Source organism: Coenobita brevimanus, chromosome 58, assembly GCF_032717465.1.
Source record: "Coenobita brevimanus isolate Jiangsu-jjx chromosome 58, ASM3271746v2, whole genome shotgun sequence".
NCBI lineage: Eukaryota > Metazoa > Arthropoda > Malacostraca > Decapoda > Coenobitidae > Coenobita > Coenobita brevimanus.
In genome coordinates this window covers 25,549,351-25,575,872 of record NC_137011.1, presented here as the reverse complement: position 1 = coordinate 25,575,872, position 26,522 = coordinate 25,549,351, and the positions used below count along the sequence as shown (strand labels likewise).

Below are 26,522 nucleotides of genomic sequence, written 5' to 3'. Positions count from 1 at the left end.
GGTGGAGAAGAAGATGGTGGGGGTCGTGGTGGAGAAGGTGGGGATCATAGTGGAAGGTGGTGGAGGGAGGAATGGAGTCAGATTTGTTGATATATCACCATGCTGGGTCAACACTGTTAGCTTAGCACTTCCTCCTTTCCCACTCTTCCTTGTTGATGTTCCTTCTTAACTTGTAGTGTTTGATTTTCCATACTTGTTGAGATTACCTTGCAGGCTTGTAGAGTTGTTGATAGACGTAATTTATCATTGCTATTGTTTCTCGTAGATCGTGGAGTTGCGATTGAGGTGGTTAGGAGCGAGTCTTGATTGTTTGTTTAATTGCTGATTGTTGCCTGCTGAGGAGTCTCAGATTGCTTTGATTCAGATGTTAATCGGCTTTGTTTACAGCTCTCAGTGAATATAGTGAGGTAGATATTGTAGTTTACCATTGTAGTGGTTGTATAACAGGCAAGGGGTAGTTTGCCTTAGTTTGCTGTTGTTCACCAATCTCGATAGCTGCCCCTCTCTCCCCTTTCTCTGACCTTTGTGTTATATGGCCTACTCTCCAACCCCTTCCCACCGCTGCCACCAAATCTCCATAGTGTGGTTGTACTGTATCGTAGCTGGTTCGTTATTACCACTTACCACCAATCTCGATAGCGTATTTTAATCTCGCTAACATTTTTTCGTTGTTTACTGCTGTCACCAATCTCAATAGCATATTTTAATCTCACTAATGTATTTTATCGTTGTTCACAACTGTCACCAATCTCGATAGCATGGTCATATGTACTTGTAGGGAGATAGGAAGTCGATTATGGATCGTTAAGATCAGCCAGAATAAAGCAGTGAGACGTAGTGTCAACGAGGTGAGTTACAGCACTCCTGGGTTACGAAGTTTATTGCACAGTTATATTAATAGTGAGTTACAGCATAACGGAGCATGACCCTAGTGTCTGACCTTCACTCTAGCCCCTCTCCCCCCTTTCTCTCTCTAACCCCTTCTCACTCTATCTGACCCTTGTGTTAATGGGCCTTATCTCCAACTCCTGCTCGGAAGGGAAGCTCTCTGACATTACATACAGCTTGGAGAGGATGTGTGTGTCTGGTAGATTTCCTTTCACATGGACTAACCGACTAGGGCTGGTTACTTCACGCCATGAAATTCTTGGTCGTCTGGACTATGAGGATGTTTGAAATACATCATACTCGTATGGTTAAGGATTCTTGATGGTCTGGGACAACAAGATTGTGGATTTACATAATGTGAACTGACATTCCTAGTGAGAAGCTGTGTACGTCTCCAACAGACTCTACATCCTGCACATTGTGTTTATGAGATATATACTAATGCCTGTATAATGTCTCCACCTCCTGTTGTCCTTAAGAACTATGCTTTTGTGTACATCCCGCCTAGGTAAACTCTTTTGCCTTTGTCTTTCAATTTGTACATTTTCTTCTTGCTGGAAGTTTGCTCTCGTTCAGCAAGTTCCAAAGAAGGGTGACCATTCCCAACTCTCTAACTATCGTCCAATTGCTTTACTATCCTGTGCCTCAAAAGTTGTCGAGTCTATTCTTAACAGAAAAATTTTAAAGCATCTTTCCTATCACAACCTTCTTTCTAATCATCAGTATGGGTTCTGTCAGAGATGCTCCACTGGCGATCTTCTCACCTACCTTTCAGACTCCTTGTCATCCTCCTTTTGAGACTTTGGCGAAAGCTTTACCATTGCACTTGACATCTCAGAGGCTTTTGATCAAATCTAGCATAAATCTTTAATATCCAAACTGCCCTCTTACGGTTTCTATCCTTCTATCTGTGCCTTCATCTATACCTTCCTTTCTGGTCATTATAGACGGCCATTGTTCTTCTAGATCTATCAACAGTGGCATTTCTCACGGCTCTGTCCTATCACCAACCCTCTTTCTTTTATTCATCAATAATCTTCTCAGTTATACATATAACCCTATCCACTGGTATGCTGATGATTCCACCCTTCACCTTTCCATTCGATTTCTGCAACATCCATCTCAGCAGTTACTTCAACAAACAAGGGATGAGGCTATGGCACACCTAATGTCTGAGTTGGCTAGTATCTCTGATTAGGATAAAAATAATCTGGTTGTTTTTAACCTCTTAAGTGCTAATCTCATCGATCGGGCTTTTTGCGCAATTTCTTAAGAGGACGAGCAACACCAATTGTACAACATCCACAAAAAACTGGCGGCAGCTGGCTTCACCCCAGCTGTGACGTAGATGGGCTTCTAACCAATCAGAACTAGGTGTTGGACACACCGGAGGGGGAACCCAGGCCCGTAACCAGGCGGTGGGGGTTGTACCCCCCACCTCCCTCTCGCCACGTCCTTCTACTCCACTACCATGTTACTACCCTACCTCCCACCGTTCTTACCACCACAACAACCCCTTCCACCCCCTCCTCATACATTACCCCCTCCCATGTGGATCCCCCCCACGTCCCCCTCCCCAGGCAACAGGGGGAAGGATATTTCCCCCCTACCCTCCCTCCATGTCCCTGTACTCCACTTTGGCCCTTCCTTTGTGTCTTATGGTGGTCTCCTCCCATCCCTCGATCCCCATCCACCCCTTCATGGCCTTATCAGCTCCCACTACCCCCCACCCCCTACCCGCACCCCCTAGCACCTCCCCAGCCTCGAATATTTTGCGTATTTTTTACGCTTTATGGCACGTGTTTTTGAATCATTACCTGTAATTTATTGGTGTCTGCATACAGATATCCACACCACAACTACTTTAGCTGTCTTCAGTCGAAACCCACTTGAAAAAGACATTTTATTTTATGAGGACACATGGAAGCATATTGGAGCCTTCAAAACGAAACGAAACGAAACGAAACGAAAACTAGATTCGACTATCTTATTTCTACATTGGAACACGTGCTATCCATTTCTCCTTTCACTGAAATCTCCAGTCTAGGAGATTTCAATATTCACCACCACCTTTAGCTCTCCCCTCATTTCACTGATCCACCTGGTGAACAACCCTACATCTTTTCTATCCCTAATTACCTAGTTCAGCTTGTACAACACCCTACCCATACCCCTGACCATTTTGGAGAGAGTTCCAACATTCCTCTTCCTTACAACTAGCCCTTCTGCATAAACTATTAATCTTTCCTCTCCGTTGTGCTCCTCCGACATAACCTTATTACCTTAACCTGTCCTATCGCTCCAGTATGGCCTGTGGACCCTCCAAAGAAACGTTGTTTTTGGAACTATGGAGCTGCTGATTGGGAGGCCCTCAGGCAGAACTTCTTTGATTTTCCCTGGAATGATTATTGCTTCCATGGCCAGGAGCCATCTGAGTGTGCCTAGCACATTTCAGAGAATATTCTCTCAGGCATGAAAGCATACATTCTTTTCTCATACCCTTTGACTACTGCAAGAAAGCCTTGGTTTAATCATGCTTGTTCTAATGCTGTCCACAACAAGGGGAGGGCGTATAAAAGGTATCAGAGCCAACCCACCCATGAATCACATCTTTTTTGTTTCTGCCCAGAATCATGCTAAGTCTATTCTTTGCTCTGCTAAAAAATAATTTCATACATACTCATTGCTCTCAACTCTCCAAATCGAATTCTTCCTGCTCCTTCTGGCACCTTGCCAAAAACCTTTCTAACGACTTTACCTCATCATCCTTCCCTCATCATTTCTACTTTGATGGCTCTGTAGCTATTTCCCCTACTGATAAAGCAGATCTCTTCACTCAGACTTTCTCTTCTAATTCCACTTTAGAGGATTCCAGTGCTGTTCCTCCATCACTTCCCCTCTCTGGCTTCCTCATGGCTGACACTGAAATTTCTTCAGCTGATGTATTTTCTGCCATCATTGTCTTCAATACTAACAAGGCATATGGGCCTAATGGGGTCCCTCCTGGTGTCCCCAAGAACTGTGCTTCTGTGCTTACACCCTTCCAAGTATTTCTTAGCCTTTGTCTATCAACTTGTACATTTCCTTCTTGCTGGAAGTTTGCTTTCATTCAGCCAGTCCCATAGAAGGGTGATCATTCCCAGCCCTCTAACTATCGCCTAGTCGCTTTAACACTCTGTGTCTCAAACGTTTTGAGTCTATTCTTAGCAGAAATATGTTAAAGCATCTTTCTTATCGCAGCTTTCTTTCTGATTATCAGTATGGGTTCCCACATAGATGCCCCACTGGCGATCTTCTCACCTACCTTTCAGACTCCAGGTCATCCTTCTATCGGGACTTTAGCGAAAATATTGCCGTTGCACTTGACATCTCAAAGGCTTTCGATCGAGTCTGACATAGGTGTTTAATTTCCAAACTGCCCTATTGCAGTTTTTATCCTTCTGTTTGTATCTTCATCTATAGCTTCCTTTCTGGTCTTTCTATAGCTACTGTTGTAGATGGCCACCATTCATCTCGTAGATATATCAACAGTGGTGTTCCTCAGGGCTCTGTCCTATCACCAACTCTCTTCCTTTTATTCACCAATGACTTAATGTGTACGTCTAAGCCTATTCACTCATACACTGATGATTCTACACTTCACTTTTCCATTCTGCTCCCACAACGTCCATCTCAGCATTTATTTCAGTAAACAAGGGATGAGGCCGTGGCACACCTAATGTCTGACTTGGCTCGTACCTCTGAGTGGGGTAAATATAATCCTTTCATTTGCCTTTTTTTTTTTTTTTTGCATTAAAGACTCATTAATTACATCTATCAACCCGACAAAATCTTCCACAGGAGTACCCACTAATGTTTAAAAATATCCAACTCAATCCTGCATCATCTTTCATTCTCTTGGGACTTATCTTGGAAAGATCATACTATATCTCTTGTAAATCTGCTTGCAAGAGATTAGGTGTGCTAAGCTGACTCTTTATCCCTGCACAGTTCTTGACTTTGTACATGGGTTTTATTTGCCGCTGTGTAGAGTACAACTCTCATGTGTGGGGAGGCTCCCCACATACACCTCTTCTCAATAGGGTGGAGTCAAAGGCTTTTCATCTCATTATCTCTCCTCCTCTTACTGGCTTTCTTCAACCTCTGTCTCTTCGCAGCACTGTTGCATCTTTATTTCTTTTCTATTGCCACTTCGATGGTCACTGCCTCTCTGAACTATCTGCTTGCATCCCTTCGCCTTTATGACGGGCCTATAGCACCCCTCCTGTCAAACTCTCATCCCTTTTCTGTCCAGCTTTCTAATGCAAGGGTTAACCGATACTTCTAGTCCTTCATTTATGCAACAGGTCATCTCTGGAACTGTCTCCCTCTGTCTGTATTTCCCACTTCTTATGATCTCCATTCTTTCTAATGCAGTGTGTTGAGGCATCTTGAAAGGAACGGATCTTGAACTTGGCTCTTTTTTTTTTTTTTTTTTTTTTTTGGCGGGGGGTAGGAGCGGTTTCCGGGCTCCTGGCCTTTGGTTTCTTCTCCCTTGCAGTAAAAAAAAAAAAAGTGCACTTGTAAGTTTATCTTTTAATTCATTAAATGCTACTTTTTGTTCCCCTTCCCACTGAAATGTAGCTTGTTTTTTCAGTAGTTGGAAAAAAGGTTCTGAAATTTTAGCAAATCTTTGTATAAACGCACAGCAGTAACCTATTAGACCTAGAAATTATTTTACTTCATCCACATTTGTTTGTTCAGGGAAGTCTCTCACTGCTGTTGTTTTATCATCTGAGGTGTGTATACATTCTGCATCCAGCCTGTGGCGTAGGGATTTAAATTCCTTAAAGCAAAATTTAAATTGTGGCAGCTTTTTTTAAAAACCATCATTGGATAACTTGTGTAGGACCTGGTCTAGTTTTTGTAAATGTTCATCTATAGTGTGTTTTGCGATTATTATGTCGTCCAGATACACAAAAATATAATCTAACATGCCTTGTAATACACTATAGTATTCATTAATTGATGGAATGTGCTGGAGCTGTCCTTAATTCCATCGGCATTCTTTTATACCGATAATGACCACTGTTTACTGAGAAAGCAGTGTATTTGTGTGATTCGTCATTTGGTAATACCCACTGAGGAAATCGAGTGTGGAAAATACATCATTTTCTTGCCCAGTATTATGCAAGACGTCATTTAACAGTCACATAGGGAACCGGCCTAGGTTTTAATTTGCGATAATCAAGGACTTCATGCATTTCACCGTTATGTTTGGGAACAAAAAACAGTGGTGCTTTCCATGGTGACACTGATGGTTCAGTGATACCCAGTTTGAACATTTCATCAACATACTAATTTGCTAGGGTACGTTGTGAGTGTGCTATCCTATATCCTGGTACATAATTATATTGGTTATGTGTACGGGAGTAGGTTAATCTTGTGTTTAATCAGGAGAGTACAGCCTTACTTCTCACCATGTAATGGGACTGTCTGCCGGTGTTTTTGTAATTAATTTAGTAGATCATTTTCCACATCAAAATTTCCTGAGTGAATCAAATTCCTCTTCATGCACTCTGTCTATCGATTTTAATCTTACCTGATGTTCGACCTGTTGTTACCTCACGTATAGAACCTGGACAAGTCTCTATATTGCGTATACAAGTTTCTTTTTTGATCTGCACCTCTTCATTAATCTGATTAATTAGGAACGCTTGAGTTTCCCTATCGTTATTCATCTGACATACGGTATTTACCACGAGACTCCTTTCACTTTACAAGATTCTTCTAAGACAATAACAGTACAGTTCTTCAGTTTACTCATTATCGTTACATTCATATATGATTTAGATGGGATAACTACCTCACTGGTGAGATGTGCAGAATTAATGTGGGAAATTTATTGCCACCTCTGTCCCTAGGTAGAAGGAGCGGCAGAGATGGGAGGGAAGGGTGAGCTGTCTCATTTTCTTTGAGGTCAGACTGAAATGTTTGGCTATGGTGTTTAATCATTCCAACTCCCATTGATTTACTACAATTGTTGGGTGACACTTCTGATGAAGGAATCTCCTGTATGACTTCTCTGTCATAATTTGTCCCACTGAAGTATGGTATTAGGATGATATTTTCCTTCCTTATGGTACTTAGGCCTAAAAGGATGCCTTTACGAGGATTTGTTTGCCATCTACCTTATATAAGTCTAAATTCGATTCCTCCATTAACGTCACTTTCTTCTATTTAAAAATCCTCTCTAATTCCTCCTGTGTTATTAAATTCTCTGGAGAGCCTGAATCCAAAAGTAATGTAATCTCTTCATCTTCACAAGATGCGGACACCAACATACACTCATTTCCATGTATGTTCCCTATTTGAACTTAAGGTTTGGTTTTCTTTATGTATGGTCATCTTTTGTACTGGTATAACCTCCCCCGATTTCTATCTCTTGCCAGATCCCTCAATTCTGTAAGGGGTGGCAACAAACAAATTGCTTTTATGTTCCCCTGTCCAGTGCCACATAACTCCCTCGCTCCCAGCTCACATCCCCCTCTCTCATATATCTCTCCACTCCATCCCTACATCTCATCCTCCAATTTGAGAACAGATAATAATCTCTCTACCGTCATGCAATTTGCTGTCCAATGTCCTGTAGCCTTATTCCTCTTCCAGTAAGGCTCAAGTCCTTTTTCTTTTTCCTTATCCTCTTTGGTGTCAATGAAACACTCAGATTTTGTATGGCCTGGGTTAGCACAGTAATAACATAGTGTAGGCCTATCTCTAGATGTGACCTACGAGTTGATTTACCATATTTTGTTTTTTCTGTGGCACAGTTTGTGCTTCGACTACATGCAAATTTTTTAGGCTGACTGTAGCCTGGTGTTTGCGAATGGTGCCTTGATGTCTGATGTTGTTTTGTTTGTCTGTTCTCTGGTCGAGATCTCCTTTGTTCTGTACTTGTGCTAGATGTATTTATAGCTGCCACTGTGTCTGTAGTTCTCATCCCTGTTTTATTATTGGACTGAAGCATTTCAGGTACTCCAGCATATTACAATTCAATTCCACGTCATGAAAAAGGTCAAGTAACCATGGTCCTGGATTATATGGGATTGTCTATGCAGTCCTTAAGATTCTCTCAGGCAGTTTGCACAGCACAGCAATGCAACCCATAATAGTTATTAACTATAATGCATTGATGATATTCCTCCATTAACTGTGATCAAGTCTGAGTTTCCTAATCTGGCTAATTGAGTTCTTTTAACACCTAACCGCCGAGTGTTGGTCAGAACTGTCAGAAAATCAGTGGCCAGGTGGCACCGGGTATCGGTAGGAACTGCACTTGTTTTCTCGGCACAGTTTGAAGTGGCCGCCACTTTATCTGACCACCAAAAGCTCAGGGGAGATTCCCTCCAGCCAGCCCAACCATACCTCAGTTGTCTCTGTGACTTTGCCAGGTGTATGATGGTCTTTTCTTAACCTTACTCGTCCGATTTCATTCCCACCTCACATGGACTTTTGCCTCATTCACCCCTGCCAAGCCTCTTTCCAAGGAAGATAGGAAAGTACTCAGCGATAGTGCCATAGGGCATGCCTTGGACACCACTGCGCCTAGTTTATCTAGTTATGGAGAAGTTATCACGTTGAGAGCAAAGCCATAGTTGAGGCTGCAGGCGGTGACACGATCACATCCTGTTCTCACAGCAAAAATTAGTTCTCTTCCTCACGTTATTACTCATCAGTGCAACGCCCTACAGACCTTGGGATAATCTCATTCTCAAGAAAAAGAGTTGATGTGTAACATGGTCTTTAATTAATTTCCCTAACTGCTGTAGTTTCTGATATATTAAGGTTAGAAGTAGTGCTACTTTGTTTTTTGTTTTTTCTATACTGAGGTGAGGTGCAGATTTTAGCCTGGTGGTTAGGGGTTAATCATAGACACTAGCTGTGATATCACTTAAAACCTAGGAAGTGTGTGTTTGTCTGATGAGATCTACGATTTTATGTACTTCTGGAGCTGTACCTGTTAAAAAATTTCTACCTCTAGAAATTTTCATTAGGAACTCTGTTCTAAATTCATTATATGTCCCAGTGTGTAAGAATTTATTTGACGAGCAGAGTTTTCAGCCGGACATCATTTTTGAGTAACTGTAGATGCAAGGCATGCTATCTTCTCTTTCTCATCCGTTATACTACTAACAAATAGCTGATCACACTCATTTATGACTCTGTGGATATCAATTCTATCTTTGTCAGTGCCTGAGAATTTAAGAACATTTTTGCCGTTGTGATACACATATATTAGAAGTTGATTTCTCCAGGCATTGTGTGGATTCTGTGGGGAGTGCAAATCACTGTCGCCTATTGCACAAGTCATTGTCTTTGTTTGTCCAAGTTCACTTGAACTGCTTTGCAACTGTGTCATATGTGTTTCCAGATCTGTGTACTCTGTTGTATAAATTGTTTGGGTCTACTAAATTTTCATTAGTATGTAAAGTTTGTCTATAATCTTCGCTATCTAGGTTTGAAAAATCTGGCCATGATATGTCATCATCCTCAATTACTCCCACACGTGATGTGTTTGTTTCTTAATCAAGTGTATGTGGAGAGTTATGTGTTATTTCCATTTTCCTCTCGTTCTGCTAACTGAGTCGTTATTGGCTTGTTGGAGATTTCCTACACAACTACTTGTTCCCACTAATTGTGAATCGTCATTGGGTATCACAAATGCTGGTGCTTTTTTAACATACTGTAATAATATTAATCACTAGATCTCATTAATAAGCTCATATTGCTAACGAGTGTTGCCTAGTTATTCTTATAAACCACGTTTTTTTTTTTTGTGGCAAATGTATAATTGTGTATCACTTATTTATTGGCAGCACTAAAACTTCATGATTATAAAAAGATAAATAGCCTACTGGGAAGAACAAAAAATAAAGTATGTTCATCTCACTGATGTAAGTACATATGCACTGCACTGGGTCCTGTTGTCAGCAGATGCCATCATCAGCTAGGTAGGTGGGTCGGTAGGCAGCCAGTCAGGCATGCAGTTGTCAGGCACTTGGAATGATTTGCATGTTATGCTGCAGTCATCTTGCCTCATCATCACTCGTGACAGTGAAAGAGTGGTGATGATGATACTGGTGAAAGAATGGTGATGGTGATACTGGTGAAAGAGTGGTGGTAGTAGTGGTGGGAAGTGAAGATTTGCTGAGTTGTCACTCCCAAGTCACGACATTTGCTCAGCTCCTCGCTCTCTGCTTACTTGCTCACTTTGTTCCTAGTCTTTTTCTCACTGGCTCTTCTCCAATGTTTATAGTGTTGCCCTTGTAGCAGTTCAGGAGAATCAGCTGCATACTAAGTTTTAAGGCGTATATTGATTGTAGTCGGTTCGTTTTGCCACTTGCCACCAATGTCAAAGGCCACCAGATGTCAAGATTATGTGGTCTTTATCTATTTGTTTTAGAGGAAGATGTATTATCTTGTTTGGTCGATCGGAGAGACCCAGGAGGAGAGAGAGAGAATTAACCCGCCACGTCCTGAGCTATTTCGCACCTCCGACACCCCCCAATCCCGAGGTATTTAAAAAAAAAATTTGTTTGGCTAAAATCTCCACTTTTGGTGAGAAACATCAAAATTTCATAGAGAAATCGCTCACCTGAGGTTTAAAATACCCAATCCAGGTAGCAGTACCTTCTTACCTGACTGGGTTTTCTAACAGGCTGGCACCAAAGAAAACGAGTTCTATGGGAGGGTAACTATTTCACACCACTCATAAACGGTATTTATTTATTTACTTGGTACGAATTTATATGTAGTACGAGAGTATTGGTTTTCAAACAGTAATATAGGGATTATAAGCATTGTTTCACTCACTAACTCATCACCATACCTGAACTTCTTTTGCCACATTACCTGATCATCATTTCTGACTGTTTCTTCCTCTAATGCTATGTAAACTTTGTCCTCCACATTGTCATCGATTGGAGAATCACTCTGGCCCTGAATGTCTTTATTGGCCAGGTCACTGGTAACAGGTGAATTGCCGAGACAATGGCGTGTGGGGGGGGGAGGTTATGCGGTGTAAGGCATTGTCCCTGCTTGGCATCTTGTAGAGGAATAGAGGAAGATGTCCTGTGTATACGTACAAAAAATTATGCGCGAAAATTGAAAATTGTGCAAATTATGAACCTTACAATTGCGTGACGTACCAGTATGTCGACGGGACTGGCAAATGCAAAATGTTGCAACATACCTATATGTCGACGGGATGCCTCGGGTTAATACTGGCATTGTAGGGTAAGGTGAAGGTAGGCCGTTTCTGTCCCACTATCCTCTTCATATTGGAAGTGAAGGAGAGGTGATGAATAGGCAGACTGGGGTTGATGGAGTTTTATTGTGAGACAGTTGCTTGACTGAAAAGTTAAAGAGCTTGGCATGACCCACATATTGTCAGGAGGCAGTTTGTGCTAGGCACCGCTTTCCCACCGTCTGTAGCTCCTACTCTTCTTTTCCTTCCTTCTTCCCTGGCTGTCTCTGGTTCTCACTCCTTCTCCTACTGACTATCACTCTCTGGGGATCTCTGGTTCTCTGACTCACCTACATGCGATTTTGGACTTATATCTCCCTCTGACTTCCAGTGAAGTATGTGGGCATGCATGTGCGTATGTATTTGCATGTGTGTATGTGTATATAGGGTCTTGCACATTTCTGATACGTGAACTGCTAACTTCCATCCAGTCATCCTTTGTTTGGATTACTTGAGCGTCTGGCTGTGGGGAAATGTATCTAACCTCTTCCTGGAGAACTCAGACATCCCTACCTGTCTGTTACATAGCCTACTGATGCCTGTAGCTATTGTTACTTAGTTACATATTACATAATGTTTCATAACACATTAATGCCTACAGCTTTGCAACACTACATTAATGTTTAAGGATGCCGGAATAGCTGCAACCATATGCGTTCACTCTGCCTCGAACCGCGTCTAACCTAATGAAACAATTCTCCATAACAGTAGTTTCTTACTCTTTTACACTGTCTCTAAACTGTTTCAATACTTAATGAGATATCAATAGGCATTTCCAGTAATATGTGAGTAATATAGAAGGGTTCTAATCTCACTGTTTCAAAACCAAGTAAAAAATTAATGAAAGCTTGCTAAGCTAGTTGTAATATTCAAGGGAATTTTATGGATTGTAAAGTCGCTTCATTCTTTTGGAATCCCAGATTTGATAATGTTGACTACAAATCTGCACTCACAGGCTGTCACCCCCCCCCCACCACCACCTGTTAACACCCGGTTCTGGGTGTCAAAGTTTGGAATTTTTTTTATTGCTGCATGTTGACAGACCGAAGTTTTCTGGAGTCAGGGAGAAAAAATAACTAAGTATGATTATCAAAATGAAAATGTGAAAGAAGAATGTTTGGAATATACTCAGGAAACTTTTCTTTAATTTTCTTCTTTGCAATGGAAGCAGACATTGCTCTTGGAGTCTTTATGACGACACCATTGCGTTATGAAATGCACCCTATGGTGCACTGAAAGAGAAAAAGAATAATGTGCTGACCAGTTTTTTCAGAATTTCCATTTATTTCCCCTATGTACAGGAAGCGGACATCGCTCTTGGACTCTTTACGATGACACCGGAGCGTTATGGAGTGGTGGATTTTACCTACCCTGTGGCCATCAGCTACGCACGAATTATGGCCGCTCGAGGAAGTCCTGAAGTCACTCTCTGGGGTTTCATGATGCCCCTAACACCATTAGTGTGGGTGGGGATCCTTGTGGCACTCGGAGTGTACATGGCGGTGTTGCTGGCCCCATCATGCCTCCCTTCCAAGAGTCTGAACCAGACTAGACTTTTCTCTAATGCCTCCAACTGTGTCCGTGTTCTGCTTCAACAAGGTAAGGTGTTATTATTCTGAACAATGTCACACTTCCTTTACACATTCAGGCATATGAACTTTTCTATCAGCGAATATTGTGTCTGCATTTAGTGTCTGATGCGTAATGCTTGCTACATTGCTCAACTGTATCTTGAGCTACCTCTAGGTTTGCATGTTATGAAATCGTTTACATGAAGTGTGTGCCATGAGCGTAGGCTTTCAGTCTTTTTATCTCTTACATTTTTTGTTGAATCTGGGTCCTTATGAAAAATCGCATATAAGCCTGCCAGAATGTCAAGATATTAAGATTCTGACATAATGAGATTTATTAGATGTTTGAGGATAGAGGAGCTGGTAATCAATCATAATTCCTGTCTGATGACCTCCTTTTCTTTACCACACAGGTAGTAAGTGAGTATAGGTCTATGATTTACATTGTGTCTGTCTGTTTCTTAGTTTGGAATTAATCTTTTGACAGACTTTAAGTAGAAACATAATTTTTGTGAACTGGATGTTATTGGCCATATTCAGGTAAGATATGAAGATCAAAGGTGCTAGAGTGAAAAGAAATATGCCACAAACGAGTAGCACTGAGGCATTCTTGTTCATTTCTTCCTAGATACATCGAAACAACTTAATATATTCAGCTTAAAGAAGTGCGTCTAGTGATTAACGGTTTAAAAGTATTATTCATTAATGGGTTAATAGTCTCTGCCTCGACTAGAAAAACAGCTCCGGTGCATCACTTACTCTGCTGCACTTTGTACCACATAGAATTCTAATGATAGTACCATTGAAAGGTAAGATCCCCATTTTCCTATGTGTAACATTTCGTCCTGTTCCAGGTTTCTTCAGATACTAGTGACTGGTCATTTCTTACCAAATTCTGGCCCTGTATATAGCACTCACAGATGTGGCTACCTAGGGAAGCATAGGTAAGGCGATGCCGGGCAGCTGTGTGTACATGCCTGGACAAATGTCTGTGCACATTCTGAGTGTGTGGGAACAGTGATGATAATGATGATGATGATGATGATAACAACACCAGTTACAACCACCACCACCACTACCATTACCAAAAATCATTATCATTACCATCATCATCATTATTATTATTATTATTATTATTATTATTATTATTATTATTTTTATTATTATTATTATTATTATTATTATTTTTATTATTAGTTCTGACCACTACTTGGTGGTGGCCAGAATCAAGATCCAATTAAGATGGAGAAATAGAAGAAGGGAAGGAAGGGAAGAAGGAGTATTTGTAAGGAGAGTGGAAAGGTAACAAGAGGATGAGAAAAAGGCAGAGTATAGGAGAGAAGTGGAGGAACGATTGGGCAAAAATGAATTGGAGCAGATGGGGGAAGTGGAAGGTGTGTGCAGGGTATTCACAGAAGAAATATGTGCAGCATGTGATGTGGTGTGTGGGATGAAGAAAAGACAGAGGGGTGTGCAAGGAACAGCGTGGTGGAATGAAGAGGTGAGACAGGCTGTGCCACAAAAGAAGAAAGCATACAATGCATGGATGAGAAATAGGGGCGTGGAAGAAGTTGAGAGGCGGAAAAGAGAGTTATATGTAGAAAGAAAGAGAGAGGTGAAAATACTACTAAGAGAGAGTAGGAAGAGAGTGGATGAGGAATTTGGAAGGAACTTGAGTGTAAAGTGGAGGGACTGTAAGAAAATGTTCTGGAAAGAGGTGAAAAGAGTAAGACAGGGTGGAAGTGAAGTTAGCAGGGGAGTGAAAGATAAAAATGGTAGATTACTAGTGGAGAAGGAATAAAAAGTGAGCAGATGGAGAGAACACTTTAAGGAATTGTTGAACATACAGGATGGAAGTAATGCGAGTATAAGTTGCTGGGGAATGGCTGGGAGGAGGAGGGAGGTGAGAAGACAGGAAGAAATCAGTAAGATAGAAGTTGTGGAAGCAATGAAGAAAGTTAAATTGGGGAAAGCTCCAGGAATTGATGGAGTGTGTGATGAAATGCTGAAGCATAGGGGAGAGATAGTAGTACAATGGATGTGGAAAATGTGCAGATTGGCCTGGGAGGAAGGTAGAGTCCCGGAGGATCGGAAGTCAGGTACAATTAGTCCCTTGTACAAAGGAAAAAGGGAAAAAGAAGTGTGTGGTAATCATAGGAGCATTTGCCTTCTTAGTATAATAGGAAAAGTGTATGGGAGGATACTTATTGACAGAGTTAGAGAAAGAACAGAGGAATTAGTTCGAGAAGAAGAGGGAGGCTTTAGGAAGGGAAGAGGTTGTGTAGATCAGATATTCATTCTTAGATGTTTAGTGGAAAAGTTTCTAGAGAAGGGAAAGAAGTTGTATGTGGCTTTCATGGATTTGGAGAAAGCATATGACAGGGTGGATAGACAAGGATTATGGAAAGTATTAAGAATATGTGGAGTAGATGGGAAGTTGTTGAATGCTGCGAAGAGTATGTATGACGGTGCTAAGGTTGCAGTGCGTGGGGATGGTAAACTGAGTGAATTTTTCTCTTTGAAGGTTGGGTTGAAACAGGGATGTGTCATGTCTCCATAGTTGTTCAATCTGTTCATGGATGGGGTAATAAAAGAGGTACAAGGTAGGGTATGGATGTTGGAGTGGCCCTGGTGAGAGAGGGCAGTGTTTGGAAACTCCCTGTACTGTTGTTTGCTGTGTTGTTGAGTGAAGATGAAGGAGAGCTGCAAGGCTTGGTGGATGAGTTTGGGAGAGTGTGTAAGAAACGGAATCTAAAGGTGAATGTAGGGAAGAGTAAAGTGATGGTCTTTGAGAGAGGTGAAGTCAGTGAATGTACAGTGAGGTTGGGTGGTGAGGAACTGGAAAATGTGAGTACGTTTAAGTACTTGGGTAGTGTGATGAGTAAGGATGGAGGTTTGGAGGGTGAAATGCTTGAAAGGGTACAGCAGGGAAGAAAGGTTGCTGGTTCCTTGAAAGCAGTGATGAGAAGCAGGGAAGTGAGCATGGAAGTGAAAAGTTACTACATGACAGTATTGTGATACCAACTCTTACGCATGGAAGTGAAACTTGGACGTTGCTGGAAGGACACACGTCAAGAGTGAGAGCAGCAGAAATGAGTTATTTAAGAGGAGCCTGTGGAGTCACATGAGACAGGCTAACAAATGAGGATATAAAGGTGCATTGTGGTGTGGATGTGGATGTGATAGGAAGCGTTAGGAGGAATACACTGAGGTGGTTTGGTCATGTGGAGAGGATGGAGGGTGAAAGACTGACGAAGAGAGTGTATGCGAGTTAGGTGGAGGGGGGAAGAGGAAGGGGAAGGCCGAGGTTGAGGTGGAGGGATGGAGTGGAGAGGTATATGAAAGAGGGGGGTGTGAGTTGGGAGCGGGGCAGTGAAATGGCAGGGGACAGGGCGACATGGAGGCGATTTGTTTGTGGCCACCCGGAAGGGGATTGAGGCTTCTGGCAATAGATAGACAGATAGATAGATTATTATTATTATTATTATTATTATTATTATTATTATCATTATTATTATTATTATCATTATTATTATTATTATTATTATTATTATTATTATTATCATTATTATTATTATTATTATTATTATTATTATTATTATTATCGTTATTATTATTATTATTATTATTATTATTATTATTATTATTATTATTATTATCATTATTATCATCATCATCGTTATTATTATTATTATTATTATTATTATTATTATTATTACCAATCCCCTCCCCGGAGGGACTCGGGGACGGGTATTGTTCTCATTTGGTTTGTCTGTTGGTTAACAACTTTACACGAAAAATATCTGTGCGATTTTGAATAAAATTACAGGGATGATGGGCTATGACCCACTGATCACCTGATTAAATTTTGGGCCAAATTGGGCCAAGGCGCTGGTTATTGGCCCAACAAATGTTTAAGTAAAAAAAAAAAATTGTGTTTTCGCCGTAGCTCATTTCTAATTCGTCTTATCGACATAAAACCGAAGCCTAAAGGTGCAGCTTTCAAATCTGCATCCTATAACATGCCTTCATTATATCAGGGGGGTCACCCCCCAGTTAGCTGTAGGGGGTTCAGTGTCAGGTGAGTCAACCCCAAAATTTCAGATTGGCATAAATTCGTCAAATTTCATCTGATTTACTCCAAATTTGATATATGACATCTTTGACTAGATATTCTGTTGTTTTTTATATGTCAGCACTAAAATGACTGCCGGAGACGGGTTTACTGTGCTTTAGCACCGCTTCTTCGTCTTTTTCTTGTTCTTGTTCTTCTTATAGTTATTATTGTTATTCCCATTCACTTAAAACATGTACTCAGACAGTTGCCTCGCATGTAGACACAGCTAACCGACATCCTTTACCTCTTCCCCTGTAACTTGGCCTGAGGGTAGTATATAACTGAGTATATAACAGAGGTTTTGTCAGAAATTCCTAACGTCTGACGAAGTCGGGAAAAGGGCGAAACATTACACAAGAAAAAAAATCTCTGGATGGCACTTTAATCAACCAATCTGTAGGCATACTAGCTAAATTAACACCATATAGCATCTTAACATATCAAGCTTCATACTCCTAACTCTGCCTTGCAACAAGGTGACTTGTGTGTTTACTTCAACCAGACGTGTTTGAGCCTGAGGGTTGGTGGTGGTGGGAGCGTGTGGTGCTGGGGGTGTGGATGCTGATGACGCTGGTGCTGACGCGGAGCTACACCGGCAACCTCATGTCCCTCCTGGCAGTGCGGCACATCCCAGAACCCTACCATGCACTCGAGGACCTCATTGACAGTCCAGTGAAAGTTATTTTTGTCAAAGGAACAGCTGAGGAAGGGGCATTTAGGGTAATATTATTATACTCTCTTGATGTTCATTTGGCCCAGATTCTTGTTCTTCTGCGTATATTTTACGTAGCGCAGTGACAGAGAAAACAATACAACGGCCGTAGAAATTCCTTGTGGCTAGCGATGTGTTCTTTTGCTAAAGTCTTGTTATTAGTGAGACTTCATGATGGAAACAGTCAATTTCAGGTCAGTTTAGACTGAAAACATGTTATATATTAGTGATATTCTATCTATGTGTCTCATCGACAGTCCATAAAAGTTATATTTGTCAAGGAAACAGCTAACGTTAGGACATCAAGGGTTATAACATTATGTGCTTATAGGTGTACCTCTGTATCATCGGGAGTCCTGTGAGCCCTACTGTATTTGCCAATGGAACAACAGAGGAACGGGCATACAGGGTAATAATTCTGAGCTATTAATACAGTTACTTTGTAAGTCATCAACAGTCTCATCAAAGTGATTTTTGTGTAGGGAACAACTGATGAAAGGACATTTAGGGTAATAATACTCTGTACTATAAACACCTTGACTCAAACAGCGTACTTTACTGGTGTTCTAGCAGTGTCCTGACAGATATATTCAACTTAACGAAAAGTTTCTAATATTGGACGGTTCGTTGAAAGCTATATCAAATCCCTCTTGCTACATTCTATTAATTTCTTAAAACAGATGAGATATTTTACTGGACCTCATCTACAGTTCTGTGAAACTTAGATTCGTCAAGGCAACAGCTGTAGTCGAAGCATTTACGGTAATAATACTATGTGCCATTAGCCCCATCAATCCGATGACGTCTTTTTCGTGCTGTTACTGATCTCCTTTCATGATATCAACTTAGGAGAGGCTGTTTAAACTTAAGGGGATACATACAGCCTTCACTAACACCTTCACTGCTATGTCACTTTCATAAGCTTAACAAGATCTGCAAATATCAAGAATGTAAAAAAAAAAAAAAAAAATCGGATTGAGGGTGTTTCTACTATATGTTTACATCCACCTCCGAAACAAAACAGAGATTAGACTATTTGTTAAATTATGTTGAATGACTGAGCAGTTTATATCATTATCTAGGAAATTAAAGAGTGGTATGATACGTGTTGGGAAACAAAGGTGAAAGAAATGTTTCCGGGATGTAGGGATGTGGGAAAAAATTTACCGTCAGACATACCTGAAGGGGAGTGGGGTAAAGGGAGGCCGAGGATGAGGAGGACTCGATGGAGAGCTTCATGAGGGAAGGTGAAATGCGTGGGATAGAAGTGATATTGAAGCGATGTGTTTGTGGCCATCCCTTCAGGAGTTAAGGCTTCTGGCTGTAGACAGATAAAGTAATAGATATATAGACAGGTTATCGTACATGAAAAGTATATATAGGTTTGGTCAGTGGTACTCGTCATGGATTGTTATTCCCCCAGGTTTAAACTTCTGAGAGTAAGGGTTTCAATTCCACTGGTTTCCCCAAGATCCTGCTGCCTTCCTTCATCATCATCCCGTCCCTGCCTGATAGAATCTTTTACAAACATCTGATACATTTCTTAGTTTGGTTAAAAGTCGGATTTAAAAAAAAAATCGTTTTTTTTCATACAACTTATAACGGACGCATTTACTCACAGTCGTGATAGAGTAAAATTATATGCTGTACTCATTTTAAGTGATCTGGGCCCAGGTTTTTGACCTTTTGCAGCGTTTTTCGCGTATCATAGCGGCAGAAAAGTTAATATTACGGCTCTATGTCCTCTCCATGGCACTTAGTAACTAGCATCATATTGCAATGTCAATTTATTACTGGAGTTCAGCATACAAGATCGAGAGATGGCAGTTTTAGGCCAACCTAGAGTAAAAAGAGTGTACTTATTATGTCCCAGGGCATCCTTCGCCCTCACAAACACTGTCCTTGTTTCTCAGTTCGCCAAGAGTGGGATAAAGCGTGATGTGTGGAACCTGAGAGAGAAGAACCGTGTCATATTATTCACCACTAACCAACTAGACCGTGTACAGGCGATATTGCTGAAGGGAAACACAGCCATGATCAATTTGGATGTGTACTTGAAGAAGAGAATGGCGAGGGAGTTTACTAAGACAGGTAATTTTGAATCACCGCTAAAATTACCCTTTTAATCTTTCTTCTCCTCCTCATCATCATCATCGCTATCATCACCATCGATCATTATAAATCATCAAAATATTCCGGGGGTGCTTGGTGGCTGGACAGAACGTCGCAGTCAAAGTGACAGCCATGCATATATTTGATCGTCATGAGGTGACTAGAGGAAAGGCCTTTTACCCTTAAATAAACTGGACTACATTTACTTCGTATGGTGTAAAATGAGACTGGCTATTACTGATTATAACTGTAATGCCCACTATTATATTCAGATGTAACTCGGTATTTCATGCATAAGAAGGTTAATACAGAAGGATTTATTTTCTAATACCCTAGGCAGGTGTGTGTTTAGCCTAAGCCGAAGCAGATACATCCCTGCCCTGGACTCCATGGCAGCTGCAAAGGACAGTCCACTCGTCCCTGCACTCGCTCGGAAGTAAGATTGATGACTAAAATAACAGCTGCAGAAAATCGCGTGTCTTGTCCAAACAATAACAAATTTATAATAAAAAAAAAAGAAGTAGGTAATCTGGTTTCCAAGTAATAACACTTTACTTAATTAAAAGATTCATAGCTTATATTTCGCTGTATTCCTATTACTTTACTGTAGGGGATCAGAAGTCTGTGCATTATGAGAGATTTGATGTGGCATTGTCAGGTACAGCGTTGACAGGTGTATAAAAAGTGACAGTGTGAGGTGTCTGTGAGGCATATTACTATAAATTTTGTGTGTGTGTGTGTGTGTGTGTGTGTGTGTGTGTGTGTGTGTGTGTGTGTGTGTGTGTGTGTGTTCACAGTACATCGTTCTGTCCACCTAGGGCCCTAGGCTATCCATCTGAACTACTCTTCTCCCCACAGGGTGATGCAGGTGGCAGAGGCTGGTCTATACAATTATTGGCAGACAGTGTTTTTCCCAAATATTACCAGCTGTCTAAATTCACCGACAAAGGTGGCGGTTATGTCAGCACTCTCCATCAAAAACATCTGGGTAATATTTCAATCTATGGCTAATCTTTTCAGTGCAACACTTCTTTTTGTACCTTACTATTGCTACAAACAGGCAAGTTACTGGAGATGGAATTCCTTTCGTGGGTTGTACAAACATCCCTCAGTTCTCTCCCTATCTTCCGAAAGGATGTTGGACTGCAGGAGACGGGCAACTTTAGCCTGCAGTCCACAGGTTTCACGTCCAGATGAGCCTGAGGTTGCAACTACTACTACTACCACTACCTCTACTACTACTACCGCCAACGACCGGAAGGAGTAATAAAAAATGTATCCATCAAACCTTTCAGTTTCGATGTCGTGTTTACAGTATATTAACAAAAAAAAAAGTATATTTTATTCAGCTCATCTACGCTGTCATCATAAAAAGCCTCTGTGATTCTCCCGTTAATCCCTTAAGTACGATGACGCCATCTGTATATTCCTTTTGACACACCAGACCAATCATCTAGCCTTGGGGGTATGTAGATAAAACTGATGGAAGAGGGTACAATGGAAAGTTATAGTTCTATTTACCTATGACATTTCTGATAAATCGAAACCTCACCATACAGATCTGAAAATCATATACTTTGGACTTGAAATCTTGACATCTTTTTAACTTACCATCAATCAATCAATCAATCAATGATTTCCTGTGGCACCCCACGGGATGCATAGGGCCCCGATGAACTCTCTCCACCAATATATGTCTCTTGCCATCTCCTTCAAGTCCCACTAACACTCCTCTCCTGCTTCTTTTTTCATTGTCCTCAACCAGGTTTCCCTTGGCCTACCTCTACCTCTTCTTCCTCTAGCAGTCCACTCTGGCATATCCTGTATTAAACTACCTTCTTTTCTGTATATGTGCCCCAGCCACTTCCAGCGAGACAGTCTCACATATTCATTAACAGGTTCCACTCTAGTAATATCCCTTACTCTTTCATTTGTAACTCTGTCTTGCCACTTTACTCCCAAAAATCATTCTCAGTATTTTATTCTCAAATCCTAATACTTTCTGATCTGTTGCAATTGTACTGTACCATGACTCATGCCCATAAATTAAAATTGGTCAAACCATGGACTTGTAAATTTTCACTTTAGTATGTATCGAAAGCATGTTATTATTCCAAATAGATTTCAACATTCCAACAGTTCGCCAAGCCTGTCTAATCCTCTCCTCAATTTCATTGTTTAATGATCCATTAGATGATACAATCGTTCCCAGATATTTAAACTTTTCTACATTCTTCACCACATTATTCCCAATTACACAATCGATTTGGTTCTCCACGTTCATATTAACAATTTCAGTCTTTCCACAATTTATTACCAATCCCACTTTTTCTCCTTCCTCCACCAGATAATCAAGCACCCTCTGCATCTCGTAAATACTTCCGCAAATCAGTACAATATCATCAGCATAGTCCAAATCCATAAGCTTTTTATTTTCTTTCCAGTTAATTCCTGCACCTGTTCTCCTTACAACCTTTCTCATAACATAATCCATAACCAAAACAAACAACAATGGCGAAGGAACTCCTCCCTGAATCACTCCTGACCTAACTTGAAATGGACCACTCAAAGAACCACCCACCTTTACCTTACAAAAAGTACCTTCATGCAGGCTTCTAATAATATTTACAAACTTTTCTAGTATACCATAGAATCTCATAATTTTCAACATAGCTCCACATGAAACGCTATCAAACGCCTTTTCAAAATCCACAAAACACATACTAAGTGGCATTTTCATCTCATTAACTTGTTGCATTAGATGCCTTACAATAAAAATCTGATCATTACAACCTCGACCTTTTCTAATTCCCGTTTGTTCTTCTCTTAAAAATTTGTCAGTTACTGGCTCTATTCTGTTTAACAAAATTTGGAAAAGACTTTTGCAACTACAGGTGTCAAAGTTATTCCCCTCCAATTGCCACACACACTTAAATCTCCCTTTCTTGGTATTTTTATAATCACTCCATTTTTCCACTCTTCTAGAAATTCCACCATTATCCCAAGCCACATTAAAAAGTTTCAAAAGCGCATTCATCAACTCGTCATTTTCCACCTTAAGCATTTCAGGAAACATTCCATCCTCACCTGGGGCCTTAAAATTCATAATAATAATAATAATAATAATAATAATAATAATAACAGCAACAACAACAACAACAATAATAATAATAATAATAATAATAATAATAATAATAATGATAACAACAACAACAACAATAATAATAATAATAATAATAATAATAATAATAATAATAATATTTTGATGCAGTTGTTGTTCATGATATTAGTACAATTACTCAATATATTTACTTCCAGGTGCCACTGTGCATGGTGATGTTATTGCTGTTATTACATTTCCTCATAATTCTTTCCCTCTGCAGGGTATGTTCCTAGCGCTGGCGGGAGGCGGCGTGTTGAGTGTACTAGTGTTCTGCCTGGAGCTCAGCCCTTTCTTGCTACGCCGTAACATCACCGTTGCACTCAGCACACACTGACTCTGTTCCTGCAATACGTCGTGAATAAATTATGTGGAAGTACCACCTGTTTATCTAAATCGGGATGGAAGAGGTGGACACAAATGAACTGCCTACATGTCATTATGTTCACCATCAGACTGCCTTCTCTTCCGCTCACACTCACTCATATGTCTCTCTGCCCCATCAAGTGAATAAACTGAGTAGAAGAAAAACACAAGGATCGTACTGTCTTAGCTAGGGAGGCTTTGAGGCACCTTAACCCAAGTTATTTCCTCTGAATTATAACACCTTAACAGCAACTTGTGTGTTCTTTAATCCTTATTTCTTTGTTCATAGTTTGCATTAACCCGTTCACTTCTATATAGTATTATTTATTTTCTCCTTACTATCTTAAGCGATTTTATTGGTAGCGATTTATGGGTAGGTGGGGGAGCCCATCATCCACCCACTTAGTGTAGGGGTACTTTGTTTTTAGGGTAGCTCTACATTGAGTGGCAAGCCAAATGATTTCCTGTAAACCAGGAAAGCATTTGCAACGATGGGTGGGAACCTTATAACCAACCAACATATGTTCCCTACGTGGCAACATGTGGGTTGGCGGAGAGTTAATGCCCCTCCTCGGAAAACAACTAACTAAAAATACGAACAAGAAGCCTCGGACCAGGACTGACCAAAAGGCGACGACTAAGGACCGAACAAAGGACATGGTACGGATGGCGACATGGAATGTAAGGAGTGCAAATGATGAGGTGAAAGAGAGAGAGAGAGATTGTCCAGGTGTTTGAGGGTGCGAATGTGGATGAATGTGGATTAACTGAAACTAAATGGGGAGGTGAGAGTGTGAGAGAATGGGAGAATGGATGGGGTATATGCGGGGGAGTAGGTGAGAGTGAGAGGGCAAAAGGAGTGTGTATTGTTGTGAGTAACAGATGGAAAGAGAATATAAGAGAGTATGGATCAGTGGGCTCAAGGATTGTGTGGGTAAGATTGAAAGTTAGTCTACAAATGTGGGCAATTGTGTGCTTGTATGCGCCAACGCAAGGTCCTGGACGCAAAGGGAGAGAAGAATTCTGAACAAATGTGGAAGCGTGCATGGAAAAGTTTGAAAGGAATGCCAGTGTTTTTCATGGGCGATATGAATGGTAAAGAAGGGAATGTGAAGGTGGATGGACTAGTTGGTGAGCGGGGTGTGCCTGCCGAGATAGATGAGAATGGAAGTGCTTTAGTGGACATTTGTGGCGAGAGGGGGTTGCTGATAACAATAACCAATACCCTCTTCAGTCACAAAATGATCCATAGGTATACGTGGCGAGTGATGGGACGGGTGGGTGGTGAACTGAATGAACGGAAGGCAATGATTATGTGTGTGTGTGTGGATGAAAGGATGCGAAGGTGTGTAATGGATGTAAGAGTTTATAGAGGTTGGGGGAGTGGACTTTCTGACCACCACTTAGTGGTGGTTAGAATAAATGTCCAAGTGAAATGGAGAAATAGAAGAAGGGAAGGACGGGAGGAAGTAGTTGCAAGGAGGGTGGAGAGGTTACAAGAGGATAAGAAAAAGGCAAAATATAAGAGTGAAGTGGAGGAGCGATTGGGTAAATATGGATTGAAGCTGATGGGGGACGTGGAAGGTGTGTGCAAGATATTCACAGAAGAAATATGTGCACCATGTGAGGTGGTGTGTGGTGTGAAGAGAAGACGAAAGGGGGTGCAAGGAACAGCATGGTGGAATGAAAAGGTGAGACAGGCTGTGGCACAAAAGAAGAAAACATATAATGAGTGGATGAGAAACAGGGCCGTGGAAGAAGTTGAGAGACGAAAGAGAGAGTTACATGTAGAGAGTAAGAGAGAGATAAAAAGATTAGTAAGAGACAGTAAAAAGAGTGTGGATGAGGAATTTGGAAGGAATTTGAGTGTAAAGTGGATGGAATGTATTAACTATCTACAGGGTGGCAAAGAAGTTAGTAGAGGAGTGAGAGATAAAAATGGTATATTACTTGTGGAGAAGGGAGAAAAAGTGAGCAGATGGAGAGAACACTTTAAGGAATTGTTGAACATAGAGACTGAAAGTAATGTGAGTATATGTTGTTGGGGAATGGCTGGGAGTAGGAGGCATGTGAGAAGAGAGGAAGAAATCATTAGGATGGAAGTTGTGGAAGTAATGAAGAAAGTCAAAACGGGGAAATCCCCAGGAACTGATGGAGGGTGTGGTGAAATGCTGAAGCATGGGGGAGAGATAATAGTAGAACAGATGTGGAAGATGTGCAGATTGGCTTACGAGGAAGTTAGAGTCCCAGAGGATTGAAAGTCAGGTACAATTATTCCCCTATACAAAGGAAAAGGGGAAAATGAAGTGTGTGGTAATTATGGGGGCATTTGTCTTCTTAGTGTAATAGGAAAAGTATATGATAGGATACTTATTGACGGAGTTAGGGAAATAACAGAGAAAATTGTTTGAGAAGAACAGGGAGGTTTTACGAAGGGAAGAGCTTGTGTAAGTCAGATATTCATTCTTAGGTCTTTAGTGGAAGATTTGTAAAGAATGGAAAGAAGTTGTATGCAGCCTTCATCGATTTGGAGAAGCATATGACAGGGTGGATAGACAAGGATTGTGGAAAGTATTAAGAATATATGGAGTAGATAGGATGTTGTTGAATGCAGCGAAGACTTTGTATGAGGGTGATAAGGCTGCAATGCATGTGGATAGTGAAGAGCGTGAAATTTTCTACTTGAAGGTTGGATTGAATCATGGATGTGTCATGTCTCCATGGTTCGTTCAATCTGTATATGAATGGGGATGTAAATGAGATAGAAGGTACGGCAGTGGATGTTGGAGTGGCCCTAATGAGAAAGGGCAGTGTTTGGAAACTCCCTGTACTGTTGTTTGCAGATGATACTATGTGAAGTGAAGACGAAGAGGAGCTGCAAGGCTAGGTGGATCTAAAGGTGAATGTACCGAAGAGTAAAGTTATGGTCTTCGAAAGAAGTGAAGTCATTGAATGTTCAGTGAGGTTGTATGAGGAGGAAATGGAAAATGTGAGTGCGCTTAAGTACTTGGGTAGTGTGATAAGTAAGGATGGAAGTTTGCAAGGTGAAGAGCTTGAAAGGGTACACCAAGGAAGAAAGGTTGTTGATTCATTGAAAGCAGTGATAAAAAACATGGAAGTGAGCATGGAAGTGAAAAAGTTACTACATGACAATATTGTTATACCAACTCTAACGTATGGAAGTGAAGCCTACACCTTGTTGGAGGGACAGAAGTCAGGAGTAACAGCAGTGGAAATGAATTATTTGAGGGAAGACTGTGGAGTCACATGGAAAGCCAGACTGACAAATGAGGATGTGAAGAAGCATTGTG

At 40.9% G+C, this 26,522-nt stretch overlaps 1 protein-coding gene across 1 annotated transcript in view; it reads left to right on the top strand.

Moving 5' to 3' along the window:
- LOC145402696 (putative glutamate receptor) overlaps positions 1–23,182 on the top strand; it is a 68,284-nt gene extending 45,102 nt beyond the window's left edge. Inside the window, exons 7-12 of the mRNA XM_080274668.1 lie at positions 12,475–12,772; positions 17,364–17,581; positions 19,487–19,664; positions 20,022–20,121; positions 20,544–20,673; positions 23,069–23,182. Of these exons, the coding sequence (XP_080130794.1) occupies positions 12,475–12,772; positions 17,364–17,581; positions 19,487–19,664; positions 20,022–20,121; positions 20,544–20,673; positions 23,069–23,182 (1,038 nt within the window). The remainder of the gene's footprint in view (positions 1–12,474; positions 12,773–17,363; positions 17,582–19,486; positions 19,665–20,021; positions 20,122–20,543; positions 20,674–23,068) is intronic.
- Positions 23,183–26,522: the final 3,340 nt, after the last annotated feature.